The 25,147-nt window shown below is 36.7% G+C and overlaps 1 protein-coding gene across 5 annotated transcripts in view; it reads right to left on the bottom strand.

The window, feature by feature from the left end:
• Positions 1 to 20,375, bottom strand: part of ZFYVE16 (zinc finger FYVE-type containing 16) — a 49,266-nt gene extending 28,891 nt beyond the window's left edge. Inside the window, exons 1-5 of one of the 5 annotated variants that reach the window (XM_032404106.1) lie at positions 19,720 to 19,904; positions 16,759 to 16,808; positions 5,237 to 5,345; positions 2,329 to 4,583; positions 1,326 to 1,422 (exon numbers count right to left, since the gene is read on the bottom strand). In XM_032404106.1, coding sequence (XP_032259997.1) covers positions 1,326 to 1,422; positions 2,329 to 4,583; positions 5,237 to 5,306 — 2,422 coding nt within the window. In that variant the 5' untranslated portion in view covers positions 5,307 to 5,345; positions 16,759 to 16,808; positions 19,720 to 19,904. Of the gene's footprint in view, positions 1 to 1,325; positions 1,423 to 2,328; positions 4,584 to 5,236; positions 5,346 to 14,086; positions 14,832 to 16,758; positions 16,809 to 19,719; positions 19,905 to 20,000 lie in introns of those variants that run through there. The other 4 variants (XM_032404108.1, XM_032404109.1, XM_032404107.1 and 1 more) reach the window with 4 other exon arrangements.
• Positions 20,376 to 25,147: the final 4,772 nt, after the last annotated feature.

The following is a 25,147-nucleotide window of genomic DNA, read 5'->3' on the forward strand; positions in this document are numbered from 1 at the left end:
AAACCAATGCATGATCTCAACATCCTATTGAGTCTCTTTAATGACTGTATCTTCTGCCCTCCTGGAACCTTACAGTCAAAATGTTTTAATGTTCACCCAAAAATCTGACCTGTCAACTCAAATAATGTTTCAGATCTTCATGGCTATTTATTTTTCAAGTGGGGAGAGAGAATTATCATGGGAACTTGCTCTCATATTTCTGAATTCCAGCAGGTTGTCTGGCTAACAGCTCCAGCAGGCTTCTAGGCTACTGAAATAGCACAGGAAAAAACAAAACAACTATAGAGTCTTAAACTAACCTCTTCATAAACAATGTTGGTAAGATGGAAATATAAAAAGTTTACACTTTATTATCTTCCAGAGCAGAGGTCAACAGCAGGGAAAAAAGCAGCTTACCTCAGGCTAATAGACTCACATCAGAGCTTTTTGGAGAATTGCTGAAAAAAGTTATCTTCATTCAAAAGAGAAAAACAAATTATTATCAGGTATTTATTCTCCTGGCTAACAGGGAGCTATACCTGAGCTAATATACAGGTCGAGTATTGAAAAGTCCCAAGTACTATTTGCTGGGAATTAAACTGTCAACAAATCTTTGGGAAAATGCCAAGAAGCACTCAAAAGAGCAAATGTGTATTTGAGGGAAAAAAAAAAACACACACACACACAATACAATGCACATACACACACACACACTCTGTGAGAACACAAATAAGACCACCAAGATAATTGCTGATAATGGTAGTAGCTAAGCTAGGGAGCCAGAAACAATGGGAAATACATACAAACAAAATTCTAAAATTGAGAAGGGAAAAAAATGTATGAGACAAAAATGTGCCAATACTGTGACAGTCCTATGAACTTATCTATAAAATCATAAATATTATTACCTTATTTTGTATTCCCATCTTAGGGTGTAATTTCCAAAAAGGTGGGAACTATTATCTTGCCTTATGCTATTAATTTATAACACTGAATTCTACTTAGTGTTAAGTATTCTATAAATGTTTAGATTAGGATGAAAGATGACAATGATGATGACAAAACAAATAGGCAGATGAAATGCAGCATTTAGGGACTTGGTACCTGTTAAAAGTTAATGAACTGCCACTCCAGAAACTGAATGCTTCCTTTCCAGATTGGTAGTATTAATTGTGAGAGTAGAACAAAAAGAAGAGAAACCAAGCCGTGGGATGTCCCACCTAAGCCAGATAAGTCAACACTAGGTCCTCGCCTTAAGAAAATAAAGAAGTTTATCTTTGTCACGATCCAATTGTTTTTAAGATATATTCAATTACTGGAAGAAAATATGTCAGGTTAATACTCACCTTTACTAATAGTCTCAAAGCAGACTACACATACTCTTGCTTCCTTTTCTAGATATTGTAGTTTACACTTCCTATTACAACAGACACCACAAAATACCTATAAAGAATAAAATATCAAATTTGGTTTTGTGTCAAGCACGTTTATACCTATGGAAGGCAGGGGGAGAGGAGCCAAAAATCTCATTAACCAAACACCATTTTTCTGATTATATAAATAATTTTTCTGATCACTATAATCACAGGCAGTTATTAAAATGATTCTATTTGTTTTACTTCAATGAGGTTTCTGCAATTTAAAATCGTGTCTCTGACAAGGAGAATTCCTTTAAATCAATTCTGCTAATTGGAAAAGAACAAAAATTTTCTTTAATGAATAGGTTTATAATTTAAAAAGTTTTCTGTGGTCCTTTACTTAAAACTTTTAAAAGTAGAATGTTATTATTTTTCTAAAAGAGAGGAGGGTTGATCTGAGACCAACGTAATACTAAAAATTGCTGAATAAAAAATGCAATGTTATTTCTATAGGCAACCTTTAAGAGTTTATAGACAAGGCAGTCAGAATGCAAACAAGGTCAGCTTCAGCATTCTGAACCTTGTGGCAGCCAATTTGCTTCCCACCCCCCAACGTTCCCCTAGATATAGACTATAACACTAACTGCAGAGTGGTCTTGAAATTAATTCAATGATACAGGGGTATATTACTGAATTTGGGACATCTCATGTGCTAATGTTAGAGGGATAAAGACATATTCTTAGATTTCACAAAAACTAGTAATTAGCATTCCTCATTTCCCAGTACATCATACTCATGACAAGGTGACATTTAGTCACCCTCAAGCAATCTATAAAATGACAGTGCTTTATATATTTCCATGTAAGTGAAAAATGATTTTAAACTATCCAAAACTTTTAATTATCTATTAATCAGCTTTTTTGTCACATTAAATTTCACTTTCACTTAAAATGTCTCGAAAGAATAAAAGACAAAGATTTTTAAACTTACTTTCCCACATGCTCGGCAGTGGTGTCGCCGTTTCGTAAAAGTAAATTTGACTTGGCAGTTCATACAGTTTGGAGCTTCTGAATCAGGAACCCAAGTAGGTTGTTTCTGGCCCAAAACCAGGCCTTCTTTGCAAGTGTTTACAGGTACAGATTCTTCATTCACAGTTACAAAAGTGGATCCACCTTCAAAATTACTTTCTATATCAATGTAATTGGAGTTGAAGCTAACCTGAGGATCAATTGTAGAATCGGTAGTACAAGTGGTTGGAACAATCGTATTTGCTATGCTGGGCTCACTTTCAGGCATATGTGGAACATCTGGCTTATTTGGTTCCTTTGAACCCCTTGGTCTTGATGGAATGCTAAACAATTGCTTTGGTCTGGCCCCTCCAACATGAACAGACTGACTGTTAATATCAGAGACTGATAATTCATTTGTAATCTCAGATTTACTGTTAGATAACCCTTGTTCAACTGGAATTGTACTTTTTTCCCCTAAAGAAAGGCCACCATTTTCTGTTGTATTCTGTTTATCAACTGATTCACAAATCATATTAATGCCAGGACTTTCTCCAGTAGCGCCTGTTTCAGCGTTGAAATACATATTATTGATGCTCCCATCATCTAGGCCTTTTGTGTCTATCTGGTTCATTTGAGATTTTGAGTCATTTACACTTTCTTCAAACGATTTTATGTTACTAGTCTGAAGATACTGTTCAGTCAGAAAGGCATCAAGTTCAGCATCACTAATTAGCGCACCACTTTTCATGCCCTCATCAATATTAAAGTAATCTAAGTCTTGCCCATCAATATCATTGCTTGAAAAAGAGAGACCTTCACAATGATCAGGAAACACTGGGGCATTAGCACCAGAAAGCTCCATCTGAGATTCTGTAGCTATAGAAGAGTTTGTGTTACCAGGGTGATCCAAAGACTCAACTCTGATTACCATTTGGTTGGACTCTACCTTTCTATTTCCCACCTGTTCAATTATATTTTTACATTTTTCTTGTTTCAAAAGATCAGTTTCCTCCAATGGTTCCCCACCCAGAATAACACTCTTCTGTATTTCTTCATGCACTGGCACTGCATCTTGTATGTTATCTTTACGTTCATTCTGTGGTAAACAATCACCATGTGCTTTACTCTCAATTAATGATCCACACAAAGACCCAGGTACTGGAAGACAGGTCAGTGAAGAGTACATCTCTTCACCTGAAACATGTGGAGTTGGAGAGGAATCTTGAATTACATCTTGATGATCTTTAAGATCTACATCTCTTGAGCCTTCTTTTGCAGATTGTGTTATAACTATAGCAGTCCTATCTTCCTGAAAGGAAAAGTCAGGTAATTTGAAATTTTCATCTTTTGCATTTGAATTATTTAAGTATAAATCTTCATTTTTTGGAAAACTGCAAGGCAAAGCACTTGTGTGGTCTCCTTCTTCTAAACATTCTGTGGCAGCTATGACTGCCACATCTCCTTCCTCTTTTACCAAACATTTATCGGCTTTCAGTAACTCACATGGCTGGTCCTTGTGTTGTAGGCTGTCTTTGGCATCAAACATTTCGGAACTTTGTTGAGTCAAAGCAGATGGCATGTTAAAATCAACAACTGGTTCTAACTGATTAGAGATCTTTTTATCCTTTAAATTCTCTTTTACACTGTAATTACATGAATCTGAAGGTGTTGTATCTACTTTTATACCCAATTCTTCAGCTCCACTAATTTCTCTGTTTTGTAATTCAGAGTTGACATCATTCTGTTCCTCTCTGACAGTATTATTACCACGGTCTGTTGAAGAAGCACAAAGAGTTTCTGACACTGAAGATAAATCCAATCCAATCAAAGAATCTGCACTAGACCTAAAATCATCTGGCAATAACTGTTTAATATCTTCTTCACTATTAGTTACATGAACTAAGTTACCCATGTCGCTTATCAGATCACAGACAGGTTTACTACATCGTCCCATATAGAGAGGCTGGATGTCATCTGAAGTGCTACCATCCACAGAAGAAAGGAGATCAAGTCCTGTTACATTTTTTTCATTTTGTATGGAAGTTAGTCCCTCAAGCGTTTTGTTCAGGGAAATCTGATTTGTTTCATAGCATGTTTCTGATGAGGCACAACAATTAATGCATTGTTGATCCTTTGGTAGCAGTGAAGTCAGTTGTGAGGAAGCCAACTCTGAAGAAACTGAACAGTGGTTAGAATCAAATGTGTTTTGCTCATCCTGGAGATAATCCTGTTCATCTAATTAAAATAGAGATATAATGTTATTCAGGAAAGCCAAAGCAAAATTATCACAAATATGTTTTTTAAGACTCCTAAACTAACTAAACTTTTGTTTAGATCAGAAATAGGCTACTCTCTTACAAAATGATAACCTCCAAAAGTATTTTTATTTAGATTTAAACTACTTAGGGTTTTTACTTTTCAGTGTAGATGTCACAATGTGATAAAAATTCCACCTAAAACAACTCAGTTGCATTATAAAAACCAGACTGAGGAAGAGCTGAAAAACAATCTAACTTCTTGGTTCTCTCTCTCTAGTTTCCTAGTCTTCATTATCAGCTGAGTAAAACATCTCTCATATTAATGAAATACTAATTTATGTAAAGTTTTCAAGTTGCTTTTAGCTGGCTCATGTTGATTTTAAAGGTCTTTCTTTTAGTTAAATTTGTATCTGTAGAGAAAACTTCTAGTTTCCTTACTTCTATTTCTGGCTATTGGTTCTATTCAGTGTAAGAATAGGCTAGTATATTATAATGAAATGTGAACTTACACAATATAACCATGTGACCAAAACTGAAACCAAATTTTGCTAAGAGTACTCTATATCCGGGATAACTGAATCACAGACACTTAAAAATTCCATTAGTAGCAAAAATTAAAAACCAACAAACCTGGATTCTGTTCAAAATCATCAAGGAGTTTGTCCAAGTCACTGACTGCTGCTTTAAAATAACTGTCCATCCTACTTGTAGACTTATTCAGAGTTTAATCCTTATATGCCTAGAAAATAAAAAGTTATGATAGTTCATTTAATTCTCTAAGATATAAATATTACGCCATCTACTGAATACCAAGAAACATAGTCAGGAAAAAGACATAAATATATTGCTTTGAGGAATCTACAATTTAATTAGGAAAATTGCCTCCTTATATACAAAATGACATGAAAACCAACTCTAACAACATTACATACATACATACACTGTAAATTTTAAAAGACTTATCTAAGTAACTCATGTTACTTAAGTTACATAAGTCAAAGAAGAATTCACAATTGAAAGCTAAAAATAGTTATAAGTACCATATACCAAATATAAATCTATAATACAATAAATAAAATATACTACATACAAGTAAAAATACTTCATACAAACACTTGTGGGATTCAGCAGAAGTGGTACTTCAAATGCTTAGAGCTTTAGATGCTTATATTCAGAACAGAAGATTAAAGACTAATAAGCTAAGAGCAGGAGTTAAAGAAACAGAAAATGAACATACAAGAGAGGTACAAAAAAGTTAGTTTTATGAATAAAGTAGATAAACCTCTGATCTGTCGCAAGAACTCCACAAATGAACCTGAGACTCCCTAAAGAAATCTATCGGTAACTAAAGGGATAAAATCAAAAGGACAGAGGAGCCTAGTTGAAGGGGGGCTCCTACTGTCTTAAATGGGACAACCAAACATCAAATGAATGAAGGCTGCAAAGGACTGAACACAAATCAAATAGATAAAAAACCAAGAGATCATAATGATACTAAAAACAAAAACAAATAACACCACTCATTAGAGGGTTGCCAGGGCACAAATTCATTACTCTGAAAGTTGATACACTGAGGGAAAAGAGCCAATAATTTATCCTCCCCATGTACTTTAGAATAATAAAGTAGCTGCTGAGGGAAAGTTTTTTAGATAAGAATTCCAATTAATAAACACAGATGGATTATTAAAATTTTATTTTTTATTATTAAAATTTTAATAATTATCTCTTGGAAATCCTTAATGCAATTAACAGACTAGGCAGTGGCTATCAATATATTCTAAAAGTGTTAGATGAGGGGCGCCTGGGTGGCTCAGTTGGTTAAGCAGCTGCCTTCGGCTCAGGTCATGATCCCAGGGTCCTGGGATCGAGCCCCGCATCGGGCTCCCTGCTCGGCGGGGAGCCTGCTTCTCCCTCTCCCTCTGCCTGCCTCTCTGCCTACTTGTTCTATCTCTCTGTCAAATAAATAAATAAAATCTTAAAAAGAAAAAAAAAAAGAATTTAAAAATAATAATAATAAAAAAATAAAAGTGTTAGATGAAAGGTTGGAGCGTAACTTTATAATGGTGGGAACAGGCAAACACATCTGACTTCTACTGATCAATTTCACCATCAATAAATGTGGAAGAACCAAACATTATGTGCCTGGTGTAGAAGATACAACATCACATATAATGTATTCCTGCCCCGAAAAACTGAACCTGAATCTAATCAAGCTTTTAGAACTGTGTATTTACAGGAAATTCAGGCATAAAGGGACAAGTTAGGTGATATCAAAACAAAGCAACTAGCTAAACCCAGAAAGTGGAACACTCTACAGCAATGTTCCTCACACTGTCTTTAGTGAAAGATATTTAAAAAAAAAAATTTCCAACCTGTTCCATACTGTTACTTTTGTAAAACACAATAAAACAATACAAATTTTGCAATATATACATACAAACAAAAAGATATACATTACGAAGCACATCTGAACAGTTGCCTGGGCTGAAGAATACAGTAGGAAGTGAGGAATAAAAGACAATGAACAAATGAGAGGGTTTTACAAGATAGCTGCCATGAACTGAAAACACTGGAGGTCCAGAAAAAAAATAAGGACACTTTATTTATTTTTTTTTTAAGATTTTATTTATTTGACAGAGAGAGACACAGCGAGAGAGGGAACACAAGCAGGGGGAGTAGGAGAGGGAGAAGCAGGCTTCCTGCAGAGCAGGGAGCCCGATGTGGGGCTCGATCCCAGGACCCTGGGATCATGACCTGAGCTGAAGGCAGACGCTTAACGACTGAGCCACCCAGGCGCCCCATAAGGATACTTTAAAGATGAGTTAAACAGATTAGAAACAGCTAAGAAAGAACTGAATGAACTGGAAAACCTAACTGAAGAAATAACCTAAAATGCAGCCCAGAGAGACAAGAAAGGGGAAAATATAACAGGTTAAGAGACATGGATGGCAGAAATCATCTGTCATGAGAATGGAGTCCCATACAGAAGACAGAGAGCATGAAACAAGTATGCTTGGGGCGCCTGGGTGGCTCAGTCGTTAAGCGTCTGCCTTCGGCTCAGGTCATGATCCCAGGGTCCTGGGATCGAGTCCCACATTGGGCTCCCTGCTCCGCAGGAAGCCTGCTTCTCCCTCTCCCACTCCCCCTGCTTGTGTTCCTGCTCTCGCTATCTCTCACTCTGTCAAATAAATAAATAAAATCTTTAAAAAAAAAAAAAAAAAAAAGAAACAAGTATGCTTGAAAAGATAATGCTAGGAATTTTTCTATAATTGATGAAAAACACAACTCAACAAATACAGGTAATTCATTATACCAAGCAACTTAAATAAGGAGAAATTCACAAGTGGCCACTCTATAGTGAAACTTTTGTACTTCAAAGGTTGAGCACCCTTAGGAAAAGGTCATCTTAAAAGGAACAATAATTATGCTGGCAACAGGTAAACTTCAGAACAATTTTCAGTAACAGTGGTATGTCACCCTAATTTAACAAAGCACATTACTTCTTTTACTTCCCTCTTTAAATTGTGGTTATACCATACATATACAATAGTACACAAAAACATAGACATCAAAACAAACAGAAGGAACTTGGAGAAAGAGACAATGCAGGAAACAGAAGAAAACTTCAAAGAAACTAATTAATATTCTCAGAAAAGTAACAATGCAACTATGACACAGGAATGGGAAGCCATAAATAAAGAACATATGGAGGGGGGAAAAGTCATCATGGAAAGTGATAGCAAAAATCTCAAATTCAAGTGAAGCTTGTTGGATGCAGTGAAAGCAGTGCTTAGAGGGGCATTTATAACTTAAGTGCATAGGTTAAAAAAAGAAAGATCTAAAAGTCAATCATCTAAGCTTCCCTCTTGGGAAACTAGAAAAAGGAGAGCAAGAAGAGCAAAACAAGCAGAAGCAAAGATGACAAAGAATTGAACAGAAACAAATGAGATTAAAAACAGGAAAACAATAGACCAACAGAAAAAAACAAACAAACATTGAAACCAAAAACTCTTTTCTTTGAAAAAAAATCAGTAAAATTAATAAACTAGGCTAATCAAGAAAAGAGAGAAACACAAATTAACCAATATCAGAAAGAAAGGGGGAATATAACTACTGATGCTATGGACACTAAAGGAAAATAAAGGAATATTATTAACAACTCTATGCCCAAAAACTTGATAATCAGATGAAATGAACCAGTTCCTTAGAAGACAGAAGCTACCAAAACTCACACAAGAAGAAACAGATAACCCAAACAGCCCTGTATCTATTAATGAAATGGAACCAATGATTAGTAACCTTCCACAAAACAAATCACCAGATCCAGGTGGCTTCACTGATTAATTTTACCAAACATTTAAGGAAGGAAGAAATGATATTTCATAATCTCTTTCAGAAAAAGGAAGCAGAGGGAACCCTTCCTCATTCACTTTATAAGACTAGCATTACTCTAATACCAAAACCAAATAAAGACATTACAAGAAAGGCAAACTACAAACCAATACTGCTCATGAACACAGACATAAAAATCCTCAACAAAATATTAGCAAGTAGAATCCAACAATGTATAAAAAGAATTATACATGACAACCAAGTGGGATTTATCCAGGTATGCAAGGTTGGTTCAACCTTTGAAAATTAATCAATATAATCTACCATATCAACAGGCTAAAGAAGAATTATCATATAATCATACTGATTGATGCAAAAAAAAAAAGCATCTGACAAAACCCAATACCTACTCATGATAAAAACTCTAAGCAAATTATGAGCAGAGGAGAACTTTTTCAATTTGATGAAGAATATTTACAAAATACCTACAGCTAACATACATTATGATGAGAAACTGCATGCTTTCCCACCAAAGACTGGGATCAAGGAAAGGTATCTTCTCTCACAACTCCTATTCAACATAGTACTGAAAACCCTCCTAGTGCAACAAGAAAGGGGAATAAAAAGTACACCATTTGGAAAGGAAGAAATAAAACTGTCTCTATTTGCAATGACATGATTTTCAATGTAGAAAATCCCCAAACACTAACCTCCCGAAATAGAGTAGTGAATACAGCATGGACATAGGATACAAGGTTAATAAACAAAAATCAAATGCATTCCTATATATGAGCAAAGAACAACTGGAATTTGGAATTTTAAAAATGCCATTTATGATAGCACCTGAAAAAATTAAATACTTAGGTATAAATTTAATAAAATATATACAGGACCTATATGTGGAAAGCTACAAAATACTGATTAAAAAAATCAAAGAAGATCTAAATAAATGGAGATATATTCCATTTTCAGGGATAGGTAGACTCAATATTGTTAAGATGTCAGTTCTCAATGCAAACCCAATCAAGATGCCAGCAAGCTATTTTGTAGGACTCAGGAAACTCAGAATTCTGAAGTGTATATGGAAAAAAAGAGGACATAGAATAGCCAACATAATGCTGAAAAAGAAGAACAAATTGGGACAACTCACTCTTTCTGATTTTAAGATTTAGAAGGCTACAATAATCAAGGTAATAGAGTACTGGCAAAAGAATAGACATATAGATCAATGGAAAAGAATAGAGAGCCTGGAAATAGACCCACACAAATATAGTCAATGTATCTTTGACAAAGGAGCAAAGGCGATTCAAAAGAGAAAGGCTAGTCTTTTCAACAAGTGGTGCTGAGAAAACTGGACATTCCTATGCAAAAACATGAACCTAGATACAGACTTTACACCTGAATGTTTTTAAAATGGGTAACAGACCTAAATGTATTTAAAATGGGTAACAGATCTAAATGTAAAATGCAATATTATAACACTTCTTGAGGAAAACATAAGAGAAAATCTACATAACCTTGGGTCTAGTGATGAGTTTTTAAATATAACAATGGCATGATCCAATCAAAAAATGATTAAGCTGGATCTTATTAAAATTAAAAACATCTGCTCTGAAAAGGACACTGTAAGAGAATGAGAGGACAAGCCACATCCTGGAAAATAATATCTGATAAAGGACTTGCATCCAAAGTCTACAAAAAACTCCTAACGTTAAATAATTAGAAAACCAACAATCCAATTAAATGGGCAAAAGTTCCAAACAGACACCTCACCAAAGAAGATACACAGTTAGCAAATAAACATATGATGAAATGCTCAACATCATTTGTCTTTAGGGACTACAGATTAAAACAATGAGATACCATTTTACATCAATTACAATGGCTAAAATCCAAATAACTGACAATATCAGATGCTGCAAGGGTGTGGATCAGCAGGAACTCTACTCCTGGTGGGAATGCAAAATGGTACACCCACTTTGGAAAACAGTTTGTCTCTTATAAAACTATAGTCTTACTATATAATCCAGCAATCATACTACTACATATTTACCCAACTGATTTAAAGATTTATGTCCACACATGAACTTAAATATGAATGTTTATAACAGCTTTATTTATAAGGGCCAAAATTTGGAAGTATTCAAAATGACCTTCAGTAAGTGAATGGACAAATAAACTGTGATACATTCATGCAATGGAATACTATTCAATGATACAAAGAAATGAGCTAACAAGCCACAAAAAGGCATGGGTGAGTCTTAAATATGTATTGCTAGCTAAAAGAAGCCCGTCTTTAAAAATCTACACACTGGGGGCACCTGGGTGGCTCAGTCGGTTAAGTGTCTGCCTTCGGCTCAGGTCATGATCTCAGGGTCCTGGAATCAAGCCCCAAGCTGGGCTCCCTGCTCAGCAGAGTCTGCTTCTCCTTCTCCCTCTGCCCCTTCTCCACCCCCCGCTTATGCTCTCTCTCTCTCAAATAAAAATCTTTAAAAAAATTGTTTTTAAAAATCTACACACTGTACATGGGACACCTGAGTGGCTCAGTCAGTTAAGCATCTGACTCTTAATTTTGGCTCAGGTCGTGATCTCAGGGTCATGACACTGAGCCCTGCACTGGGTGCTGTGCTGGGCGTGGAGCCTGCTTAAGATTCCCTCAGCCCTTCCCCAGCTGCTCACTCGCTATCTATCTAAAAAAAAAACAAAAAACCTCTACATACCGTACCATTCTAATTGTATGACATTCTGGAAAAGGCAATACTACAAAGAGAGGAAACACGTAAGTGATTGCTGGTGGTTTAGGGTAGGGGATAGATTAACAGGTAAAGCACAGTGGATTTTTTTAGGGTGGTGAAACTATTTTGTATGATATTATAGTGGTGAATACAAGACATTAAGAGCATTTCTCAGGTTATAGCACAAAAAATAAACCTCAATGTATGCAAATTTTAAAAAATTATTTAGAAGGTTGGGTGATCTCAGAATGGAATGCAGAATGTGAAAAAAGAGGCTACATTTATTACAAATATATAAAACAACCTTACTGAAAGGAGTGGAGAAATACAGTGCTACCTTTGGAAATGAATGAGTCTGTAAGGCTGAAGGCAAAAGGAACACAAGCATTGTGCTCTAGTTGATAAAACTGTTTCCCATGGGGGTATGGGTTAACAATTTTGAAACCATTATACATGTATACTGGATTGAACTAGAATTAAAAAGTAAATGGATGGCTAATGATGGGAGCCAGGTTTCTCACTGTTGGAAGGGAAGGTGAGATAAGCAAAAGGGAAGGAAGCTAAAATGATCCATATGGTAATGGATTTGAATTGGAGACATCGGTATAAACTCATGGGTAGCTTAATACGGACAGAGATGGTTACACATCTGTGCTAATTTTTTATGTGAAATATTTATAGATATTAGTATAAACACGTATATCTCTTGCTCTGTTAGCTGAGAGGGCCTAGAAGCAAGACATCCCAGGGACAACAATCATACTTAGCACCCAGAGCATGGTTTCTCCAACAAAAGGAACCAAGGCTCCATTTCGGGGCAGAAAATATACAAGATGAGCATGGAGCATCTTGTAATCCCAGAAATAAAGTGCATGTACACATGCACGCATGGATGTATACACACATACAATGAAGGAGGTATGTTAAAAGGATACAGAAGTCAACTGAAAGAGCTCCCAAAGGCCAAAGCTGGAACAATCTGAACAATAAAATATATAAACCAGTACTGGCTTATTACCCAAAGCATTAAAAAAAATGAGTTCATATTGAGATAAATAAACAGGGAACAAGACAAATCTCCCACACAGAAAAATTCTGAATAATTTGCATAGATACTTTGCTCTCAGGGAAGTGGAACATAACTCCCTGCTCCTTAAGTGTGCTGTACATACTTTCTTCTTAAGAGTACAGTATAGAAAGGGAGAAAAAATAACTTCACAGTGGAGAAACCTGACAAACTCTACCTCAAGCCAGTGGATAAAAGAAAACAACAGTGGTAAGTCATGTTGATAGTATGTACCCTTGATATGATGTGATGACAATGGCACTTTATCTCTGTTGTCTTCTTCCTAGAACACATTACCCCAATCTAATTATGAGAAAAATATCAGAAAAACCACAACTGACATTCTGCTAAATAGTGTACTAGTAATTCTCAAAACTCTCAAGAAGATCAAAAACAGAACATCTGAGAAACTGTCACAACCAAGAGGAACCAAAGGAGACAAGACTAATCAGGGTAGGGCGCCTGGGTGGCTCAGTCGGTTGAGCGTCTGATCCCGGGGTCCTGGGATCCAGTCCTGCATCGGACTCCCTGCTCCGCGGGGAGTCTGCTTCTCCCTTGGACCCTCCTCTCCCTGCTCGTTCTCTCTCTCTCTAAATAAAATCTTTAAAAAAAAAAAAAAAAAAGACTAATCAGGGTAATGTGGTATCCTGGATGGACTCCTAGATCAGAACATATTAGGGAAAAATTGAAGAAATGTGAATAAAGTATGGACTTTGGTTAATACTAATATATCAATACTGGTTCATTAATCATGATAAGTGTACCATATTAATGTAAGATGTAATAATAGGGAAATTGGGTATGGGGTTAATGGGAACTCTCTGGACTATCTTCCCAATAATCCTATAAATCTAAAACCGCTCTAAAATAAAAAGATTTTTTTTAATGAAGTGAAGGCATTGGAAAATAAACTTGAGAAAATATCCTAGAAAGTAAAACAAAAAGAAAGGGAAAGAAAGTAAGAGGAAAAATTAGAAATTTAATCTGAAGAGGTCTGATATTCAAATAATAAGTCCAGAAAAAAACTGCAGGAAGAAAAAAAGGAAGAAACTGTCAAATAAAATACCTCAGAACTGAAGGATATGATCTCCAGGTGGAAAGGGCCCAGTCAGGGCCCAACAAAATGAATGAAAAATCCTTATCAAGCCACATCATTGTGAAATTTCAGAATACCAGAGTGGTTTACAGAAAGATCAACCCATTTCAGGCTGTAACTGCAGCCCCCACCTTTCCCCTACACTCCTGGCCTCCCCATCCCATCCTGCTCTCCTTTTTCTCTATTCTAAGGCATTCGTTTACTTTACAACCTCCTAACTTTTCGTATAATGTATTTATTATATTGTTTACCATCTGGAACAACTCCTCCCTCCAAGAAATTATGCTTCATGAGGGTAGATATCTTGTATTTTTGTTCACCAATATATTCAAAGTATCTTGAGCAATGCCTGCCACAAAAAATAAGCTTATTACAGACTTAGTGAATAAATACAAAAGCTTCCAGAGAGCAATAGCAGGTCACATACAAAGGACTGGTTATCATATCTGTCATTGGACTTCTCAGTAGCAACAGTAGAAGGTAGAAAACAATGGAACCATGCCTCCAAAATTCTAAAAGTAAATTATTTACAACCCAGAATTCTATATTTAGCTAAGCTATCAATCACGTTTGAGGGAAGAATTTTAAAAAACATGTTTAGACAGGCAAGAATCCAGAAATGTTGCCTCCCCTTTAGTCTTTTTCAGGGGCCCACTAGAATATGTACTCTATCAACATGAGGGAGACAACCAGAAAGAGGAAGGGCTGAAGTCAGAAACAGGCTATTCAACACAGGGAGAGACAAATGCAATGCACAGATGATCATACAAGGACACACCTCAAAGAAAGCTGTGCAACAACAGGCCTAGAGAGCAATGCATGAAGATGGATGCAGGGTGACAGGCAATTACAGGAAAGATGTTGCAAAACAAACAACAGACATTTTAAATCTACCAGAAGGGGATTTACATATCTTGTCTGAAGGGTTGTTAATAAATTAAAGATATAAAGGACAGGGCACCTGGCTGGCTCATTAAGTGGAGGGTGCAGCTAGCTCTTGATCTCCGGGTTGTAGGTTTGAGCCTCATGTTGGGGATAGAGATTACTTAAATAAAATCTTAAAATATATACATTTTAAAAGATACATTAAAAAGATATAAAACATACATTCATAAAGATACATAAAAGGTAGATATATAGAAGAACTAAGGTAGGGGCGCCTGGGTGTCTCAGTCGGTTAAGCGTCTGCCTTTGGCTCAGGTCATGATCCCAGGGATCTGGGATCGAGTCCAACATCAGACTCCTTGCTCAGCAGGGAGCCTGCTTCTCCCCCTGCCTGCTGCTCCCCCTGCTTGTGTGCTCTCTCAATCTGACAAATAAATAAATAAAATCTTAAAAAAAAAAATAACTAAGGTAATTATAAACTCTAGGAAAAAAACAAAAAATTATATAACAAAGAAAGTGCACAATATACCTGGTCACCTGTACATATTATGCACATATTTAAATGATGTAAACACTAAATAATGATTTAACTAAAAATTAACATAGAACTAATCTGCAGATAAGAGGTGAGGAAAAGTGCAGTGTTTAAAGGTGGAGGCTTGTGTAACAAACCTAAACTCTCATCTTCTATAATAGGAAATTGGTAAATAACATCTAAAACTGTGGTAGGATGGGGAGATAGCTGCTTACTTAAGCAGGTTATTTAAAAACCTAGAGGTGAAAAAGAGTTGAACAAAAAAATAAAGAGCTGAATAGTCTAGTCACTGCAAGAGTGTTTCTCAGCAAGGTTCTGTAAGAGAATGAAGCCTTAATGCCCTAAGGCATCCACTTTATGTAATGAATTACCTTCTTTCCTATGCTTTTTAAGTACTACTAGTTTTAAACCATCCAGGAGGGAATTAAGGAAATAGTAACGCAATTTACATTCTGGATGAGGAACACTGATTGAAAAAGGCTGCTTTTGCAGAGTGGGATTCAGGAGAGAGGATTGGGGCAAAAGATTATTGCTTTTCATTTTAAGTCTTGTAGTCTTATTTTACTCTTTAAATTATGTACAAGTATCCCTTTGATAAACATTAACATTACATTAAAAAATATAATAGCAAAAAGTAGTAAAGGAACTCTGAATATAGAACATATTAAAAACATAAAGCACAGGAATTAGAAAATCTAGAAATAGTCTCTCATCAGAAAAAAACAATTTTTCTAAAAAGTATGGAATTCATGAAATATCTATTTATAGAGTTATCTCTATATAGCACACTGTACTACTAAGCATTATGTCATCTGAGGTGCCTAAAAATGTATAGAAAAGGTAAGATAAATAATAATAGAATCCAACAATTTATATAAGATATAATATAAATACTGTACATGAAACCTTTTAACATGAAATTTGAAGCTGCACATAATTTCCATTCCATTCAACTAAGATGTACGTACTGTGCCAATAATCTAGCACATAAAGAAGACACAAAAGGAATATAAGATATACTCCCTATTCTGAAGAAGTTTATGTGTACGTATGATAACCTATTTTATTTAGGTAATATTTTTACTCACCTGACCATTTATGTACTCTCAGATTTACAATCAAAGATTTACAATATTTACTTTACAAAAAATGGTTTTAAAAAATGTCTTCATGATTTAAAAAAAAGTGGCAGCAACAAAGAAGATTAACCAGAAAACCAACAAAACCAATAGTAAGGAGACTCCTAAAATGGTTCAGATGAGAGATGATGAGGGCCTGAACTGACACAGGACAGAGCAGATGGAAAGGAGATTAACAGAAAAGTGGCTAAAGAATGGGAAATTCTGGAGAGTGAAAGCAAGGGAGAAAAAGCTAGGATTACTGCCAGGTTTCCATCATGGGTAACTGGGTAGACGGTGGTACCACTGACCATGACAGGCGATACAGAGAAGAGCAGGACTGAGGGAAAACATGAGTTCACATTTGCACTGTTGTTTGCAGTACCTTGAGAACATCCTGGGGGAGATGTCCAATAGGCAGTTGAATATAAGGATCTGGAATGCAGGAGAGAAGTCTGAGATAGATAAAAGATTTGGGAATTGGCAGCACATACCTGCTAATGGCTGAGATCACCTAGGAAGAGAATACAGAAGAGGACAGGAGCCTGACATCAGATAACTAAAGATCACAATTAATGTTCCTAAAGCCCCTCTGGATAAAACTTTGCCCAGAGTTATATGTACTTCTATAGGAAAATAGCCAATATGTAATGTTAAATGACAAAAAATCAAACTGCAAAACATCATGCACAGGACAAACCCATTTTTACAAATAAGTTGTTTTAAAAAAAAAAGTATTAGCAAAGGCACAGAAGAAAAATATGGAGGGCCAACACCAAACTGTTAATAATGGTATCTCTGATTATGCATGTCTTTCACATCCACATTATGTATCTCTATAGTATTTTAGTTTCTTTGTTTTTCTTTTTCTTTTTTTTTTTTTTACAAAAATGTACTACTTTTGTAAACAGGAGAAAAGATAATTTTGTTCCTTTCCTAAAAAAATTATAGTGCATATCCTTACAATATAAAAAAAAGATAATAAAAATCTGTTAGAAAAATACATTGACACTGGACTATAAATTGGCAACTAATACAAACAACTAATAAAATTATGAAAAAATACTCACAGCACCATCTGTACTATCAACGTAATATGAAGTAGAACACTTACCATTTGTTGCCTACTGAATCAGAACACAATTTTTCTTTTTAGCAATCTCTACACCCAACATGAGGCTCACACTCACGATCAAAAGTCGCATGATCTACCAACTGAGCCAGTCAGCCACCCCCACAATTTTTTTTAATAAAAGTGGTCAATGTTTGTAAGGGTATGACAAAAAGAGCATCTCAGATACTGCTGATAGAAAGGAAACTGGTATACCCTCTCAGAAAAACAATGTGACAACATGTATTAACAGTCCCAAAGAGAATCCATTTGATGTTACAATTCTCCTTTTTAAAAATTTAAGAAAATCCAAAGCAACTGAAAACATGCAAAGATATTTCACTAAATCATTAATTGAAACCACCTAACACCAACATTATGACACAAAAGAAAATTACCCAGGCATCCAAAGTAATTCTACTTCTAGAGAAACATTAGCACTTGGGGGGGGGGGGGGGCACATTATCAAGAGCTTTCAACTTGCAATGTTTGTAATAGTGCAAAATTTCAAAGAACCTAACAGTGCATCAATACAAGAATAGTTAAATCATCTTTCTCAAACTGGTCGGAAGACCCCTGGAAGACCCAAGAACTTTTTAGGAGGTCATTGGGGTCCTTCCTTTTCCAAACACCTACCTATGCAAGGCTGGATTTTCTTAATGTGCTTTAGTGTACAAGATAGCACACCAGATTGAAGGGAGAAGCAAATATGAGAATCCAGCTGCCTTCTATAAAGCCAGACATTAGTGATCTGCAAAAATAAAAAACAATGCTACCCTTCTCACTAAATTTTTTAAAGAAAATATATTTTTCAAGAATATTACTTAATTCAACATGTGAAGGGTTTTTAATGCATAATTTTTAGAAATTTTCTGAGTTTTAATTTCTAAAATACTAAATATATTGCATTAGAGAAAAACTCTTTTAGTCCTCAATAATTTTTAAGTTTGTAAAGGGATCCTGAGACCCCACTGGGTTCAAAAACTGTGATACCATCATATTATATAACATTGGGATTATAATTAAACAGGAACGGAGCTTTATCTGTCATGTAACTGTTTCAAAAGATATTTTGCTTATGCGTTACTTGTATAATCAAACATCATAAAGTTATACTTACGAAGATTTTTTAAAAACATGAGGAAACACTTAAATTTAAGCAAGAAAAGCAGGCAATCCAACTCTATATAATATCTCATCATCATAATTAAGAAAATGCCACGAGAAAAAAGACTGGAAGGTAAAAGTCAAAATATTAACTGCGGTTGATTATCTTTAAATGGTGGAATTATGGCTTATTATATTTTCTTAATCTTTATTATATTTAAGATTTTCTTTCTGACACTAAGCATGCAGTTTAATATCCACGGGAGAAAAAAAAAGGGAGAAATTGGGTGAAAATTTACGTATAGTTTCCCTGGATCAAACCATTACACTTCTGCCAATTCAGAAGACAACAAGCTCAAAATAATAATTTAAGGAACCTAAATCGACCAACCAATTTCCTATTGAAAAAGATGAACTTATCAAATGTATGGACTGATTTCCATACCAAACTAACAAGAACACTCAGTCTGGAATAATTTGCAATCACTGTAGTACACGTAAGTTAATAGTTTAAAAGTTAGGTCATCTTTTAGAATTTTCCAGAGGTACCAAAGAAAAGGTAGAGAAAAGGAACACCACCGCATCCTTCTGTCCAAAATGATGAGAAAATGCATCGGTGCCAGAATGGGGTTTACGAAAGAGCAAGGGCGGTGATGACAGATTCTGCTGGAGCCAAGTCCTCCCAGCGGCAGAGACTATCTCCCCGCGGGAACTACAGTCCCCTCAGGCAGGCACAGCCCCTCCCCTGGCGGGACAGGCAGCCCTGGGGGCGCTTCTCCCTGCGCCCGCCGCGGCCCCCGGGGCGCTCCCCGGCAGCCCCGAGCACTCGGGGCGACTCGAGGCGGCCCGGGTGGGTGGGACCCGGCAAAAAGCCGCCGAGATTTCTCTCCCTGCCGGTTCCGGCCCTCCAAGCTCTACCGAGGGGACTCGAGGTTTGAGGATCGTGATTCCCTGTTCAACTCTAGGGGCTCGGAAAGAGAACAAGTCGGGGGCCCAGGCTCGGCCCCTGGAGGAAAAGGAGGGCCAGACCCTGCGCCCAGGTCGGCGGGTCCAGCGGCCACCCCGCCCCCTCCGAGAGTGCAGCAGGGGTGAGGAGAGGCCAAGTTGCCTATTAATGGGGGCTCTTACCTCCCCACACCCCTGAGGAGATCTCTGGGGACTCGATGCGACGTCAAGCAGAGGAGCGAAGAGCGACCCCGGCCGGGAGCCCCGGGGGTTCGCTACGTCGGCTCAGGGTTTGTTTCCCCCCCCAACCTGTGGGGGGGGGAAAAGAGCAGAGAGCGCAGGCGCAGAAGAGGCTTTCCTACGGCTCACACACCCCCTCCCTCCGCGTCCACGGCCTCCGCCGAGTCCCGAAGCGCCTGCGCGCTGCTCTGCGGGGTCTGGGCTGTGGGTGCCGGGCTTCTTACCGGAAGTGGCTAGGAGGGTTGTGGGGTAATGAGGCAGCTTGAAGACCGGCTTCAGATGGGGACTCGGTTTCCCACTAGACGCCTGAAGGCCGGAATCGGCAGGCGAACTGCGTCAGTGTCCGGCTTCCTTTGCCCTTCGTTGACCTAGCCTCAGCTTCCCCCGCCCCCAGCCTGCAGCCTTCGCAGCCGGAGCGGCGCACCGGCCTGTACTGGACACGCCCGCCGCCGGGCAGCTAACCAAGCCTGCTCTCTGCGCTGCTGTCCTCCCAGAAAGCCTTTTTACTTCACACTGGTGTTACCACCCCCGTTTTTCTCCCGGCAGCAACAAAAATGCTCCCACCCATCCCCTAGTTTAAGTCCTCCAGCTCACTGCCTGTTCCCAACGCTGCTGCCCTTCCCTCTCGTTGCTTTAGTTCTGCTTTTCTAACAGTGACCACAAGAACAGCTGCCTCCCCGCGTCTAAGAACAAAAGCTAACCAACTGGAGAAATAAATGCTACTCATGTGATACATGTTTTGTGCTTGTTGAGCTTTACTATTTTTACCACAAGTTTCCTATGAATTTAAATGAGGGGAGAAGAGATAATCTGTATGGGGTGAAGAATCCATCTGTTTACAGAAAGTTTTGTCAGCTCATAATTCATACCAGTCTTTTAAAATTTCAAGAGTTAGGGGCACCTGGGTGGCCCAGTGGGTTAATTCAGGGTAGGTCGTGATTTCAGGGACTTGATCCCCAGGGTCCTGAGATGGAGCCCGGAGCGGGGCTCCTAGCTCAGTGCAGAGTCAGCTTCAGATTCTCTCTCTTCTGCTCCTGCTTGTGCTCGCGCGGGTGCTCTCTCTCAAATAAATCTTTAAAAAAATTTCAGTTATAATATATCAGGAGTATTTCAATCAGATGTGATTTATGGTGAAAGATTTGAGAATTGGTTCAAATTCTAAATCTGCAATTTGCAACTACAGTTTGTGATCTTTCAAAAACATAGAATCTATATTTTTTTCTCTAGCCTTGATTTTACTAAACTCCGAAATGAAATTGTGTGGTTTTAGTGCAACAGTAAAACTTTTATTGATAGCTTAATTTATTGAACATCTACTATATGACAGTCACTGCATTAGATGCTTTGCTTACATTATCTCATTCAATCCTAAGCAACTCTACAAGGTACAGTATGCATCTTCTCTATGTGTTAGGGGTTATTTACAGATAAATAAAATGGGGTCACTGACCTTATGGAACCACCATCTAATAGCAGAGACTCGCATATACAAAGGTATATTTGGGATAGAAGTATTTATATAGAACTATTCATATAGTATAATACATATCTATATATATAGTGTGAGGACAAAGAATAGAAATAGAAAACACTGAGACCTTAGAGATAAATAGGAAAAGTATACACATGAATGGTCAATTCACAAAATAGGAAATTTCAGTGCCTACTGCATGTTTTACTAATGTTCAAACTCATTAATAATGAAATGAAGACAAAAGAGATATTATTTCCAGTGGATCTAGTTAGCCAGTTTGTTTAAAATGTGAATAAACTCCATTGGTGAGGGTAGAGTGAAATGAGCACTCATCCTGTTGGGGATATAAATTAGGACAAAGATTTTGGAAAGTTATTTGCCAAATCAGATCAAGAAATGTTCACATGACCTAAATTAATAATTTCCCTTCTAGAAATTATAAGGACATATTCCAGAATACAAAGATTTATATGAAATAACATAAACAAACCCCCTCAAACTGGAATGTCTTTCACATACAAATGCAATTGTACTTTGTATCACATTTATTTGTTTATGGATGTTTCCTCTGTGCAGTGCATTATGCTAGGAGTTGTAAGGATTACAAAAACAGATAATTCATGAAATTTGCCCTAAGAAGTTCACAATTCACTGTGTCATTCTTTTATTTACTAACACAAATAGTTGAGAGGTTGCTACAATATAATAAAATTACAAGCTGTTTTTGGAGTTCTTTGTCAATTAAATTTCCTATGATTTCCTTTGCTGATTGAAATGAAGAAATCTGTACATGAAATGCAATGTCAGATAAAAATATTAATGGAAAAGAGTCATTGCAAAGTTTGAGTAATAATTATTGAAAAACTCCATGTATCATACTTGACCTCTAAAGATCCCAATTTATAACTAAATGGTTTTGATTTCAGGAAATCATCCCAATTGTAACATATTCAGCCAATTTATTCCTTAGACTTTAATCATTGCTTGGACCATAAGCATTTTTTTTATTATTTTGAAAGGTAACCAGAATCTTGATTATTTTAAGAGGCTTAAATTCCACAGTAATATGAACTTACAAAGCTGTTCCCTTTTCTTTCTTTCTTTTTTTTTTAAGATTTTATTTATTTATTTGAGAGAGAGAATGAGACAGAGAGAGCATGAGAGGGTCAGAGGGAGAAGCAGACTCCCTGCCGAGCAGGGAGCCCGATGCGGGACTCGATCCCGGGACTCCAGGATCATGACCTGAGCCGAAGGCAGTCGCTTAACCAACTGAGCCACCCAGGCGCCCCAAGCTGTTCCCTTTTCATTAGTAATCTGGATGGAGAAAATACCAGAAGCAAATGAAAATAACAATTACAATTATTCATTTTTGATGGCTGGTCTTACACTAACAAGCAATTTTAGAACTAGGGGTTCATTGCTCCCAAATACAGAAAGTGACATAGAACTGTTAACCATTAGTATTTAATGCTACCTAACCATGTTAGAATACCCAGGTTAGAAGGAAAAGAGCTAATTTTTTTTTAAATTATCTGCTTAGGGCCACTTAGATCAGCTATTTGAAGCAATGTCACTAATTAAGAAATGGTTATAGTTTTCGTGACTATGAGAACTAATTTTTTAAAATGCATAGAAAAAGTTTGGAAGGAAATCCACTAAAATACAAGCTGATTATCTTTAGAAGGTGAAATTATAGTGATTTCTCCTTTTTCTTTCTAGTTTTTTATATTTTCCAAGTGTTTTACAATGAGAACATATTACTTTAATAATCCCAGGGGAAAATAGAACACTTTAAAAAAGTATTTCTAAATTTATAATTGAGTCAACCAATTACTTTACATTCCTTATGCAATCAATACATTGCATACTGCATACAATCTACAGCATGACTATGGGTCATTAAGAGTGAAATAACCCAAAAGGATGTATAAGCACTTGTGTCTAGATACTGTCTTAGGGGTGGCAACAAGGTACAGTTATCCCCGGGGCTCATATATGATACAGCTTCAACATAATGACACAGGTTCTCTTAGCAAGGAAGTCAGAATTATTTGCCAAGTATTTCTAGTTCTCTCTTCTGGGCATATGATGGCAATGTATTTCTGGGCCCCTTGTGGTTGAATAGGGCCATGTGACTGATTCAGGCAAGTGAACTGTGAAAAGTGAGTGACATGTGTCTTTCTATACTGGATTCTTTTTACCCACCAATGTAAGTTTCTAGAGCCCACCTCCCCTCTGGCACAGCAACAGACAAGACTTGATACTGTGGCTTCCCCATCCGTGTGAGTGCTTGAGAGAGTCCAACGAACAGATCACTTCTAGAATAAGAAATAAACTTTGTCGTTATATGCCGCTGAGATTCTGGGGGTGATTTTTTACTGCAGCATAGCTTAGCCTGTCATGGCATATAAACTTTGTTTAATGCCTCTGAGATTTGGAGGTGGCTATTCTGAATGATACACTGGGTGCCTCAATGAGATGCTCTGTGGCGGTGATGTTTGCTACAGTTTTTCCTTCACAGATGAATTACTACTCGTAATTATTATGATATGCCAGCTAAATACATTTTGTTGTAAATGAATACTTACCTGTACTACTACTCAGAGTGACAGTACATTTTTTTTTTGCTTTTAATTTTTTTGTTATGGAAAATGTCAGTCACATGTAAAAGTAGAGAGAATAGTGCAATAAACAATCGCAGCTTTAGTATCAACAACTCATGGTCACATCTTATTTCATCTATAAATTCACCCACTCTAGCCCTTCCCCCTCAGCTGGATTATTTTGAGGCAAATCTCATTTATCATGTCTTTTCACCTCTAAATATTTCTACATGTATATTTAAAAGATAAGTATTTTACAAAGTAGAAATAATAATGCAATGAACTCTCTCATATCCAATACTGCCATCTAATTCCAATATGGACAAACTTGTTTCATGTATACCCTTACCCACTTATATTATTTTGAAGCAAATACCATATGTCATATCATTTCATCCATAAATATTTCATTATGTACTTCTAAAATAAAATTGCTCCTTACAAAAACATAATAATACTATTCACATCTAAAGATTTAACAATAATTCTTCTATAATGCCAGATATTTAGGTACTGGTGTTAATATTTCTAATTATTTCATAGATGTCATAATTTTTAAATAGTTTGTGTGAATCAAAATCCGAATAAAGTCAACATTTTGAGATTGATTGATGTCTAATAATGTTCTCTCTTTTTTGTTCTTGCACTTTATTTTTTTGAAAAAGCCATGTCTTTTGGCCTGTAGAATTATCAGGATTTGGATTTTTCAGCATCTCTTTCCCCACAGTATTTTTAACATGTTCCTTTTGCCCCTATGTTTCCTGTAAGCTTGTAGCTAGATCTGGAGGTTTGGTTTGATATGGGTTTAGTTTTTTGGCAAGGCTGCTCCATAAGAGGTGTTATGTACTTTCATCAGGAGACATAATATCTTGTTGGCTCTCTTTTGTTGATGTTAGCAGCCATTAATAATCACTGCTTGGATCCATCTTTCATTTGGGTTTACAAAATGGTGACAGTCTATTATTTCTTTTTTTTAATTAACATACAATGTATTATTTGTTTCAGGGGTACAGGTCTGTGATTCATCAGTCTTATATAATACACAGCACTCATTACAATACATACCCTCCACAATGTCCATCACCCAGCTACCCCATTCCCCACCACCCTCCCCTCAAGCAACCCTCAGTTTGTTTCCTAAGATTAAGAGTCTCTTATGGTTTGTCTCCCTTATTATTTCTTTTTTATTCGTTGATTGGAATTCTCCTAGGGATAAAAATTCCCTCAACAACTATTTAGTTTTCCTGGACTATAATTCATATAGGAAAGGGAAATTAAATATTTGACCTTTTAC

This window comes from Phoca vitulina, unplaced genomic scaffold (genome assembly GCF_004348235.1).
Source record: "Phoca vitulina isolate PV1807 unplaced genomic scaffold, GSC_HSeal_1.0 scaffold6, whole genome shotgun sequence".
Lineage (NCBI taxonomy): Eukaryota > Metazoa > Chordata > Mammalia > Carnivora > Phocidae > Phoca > Phoca vitulina.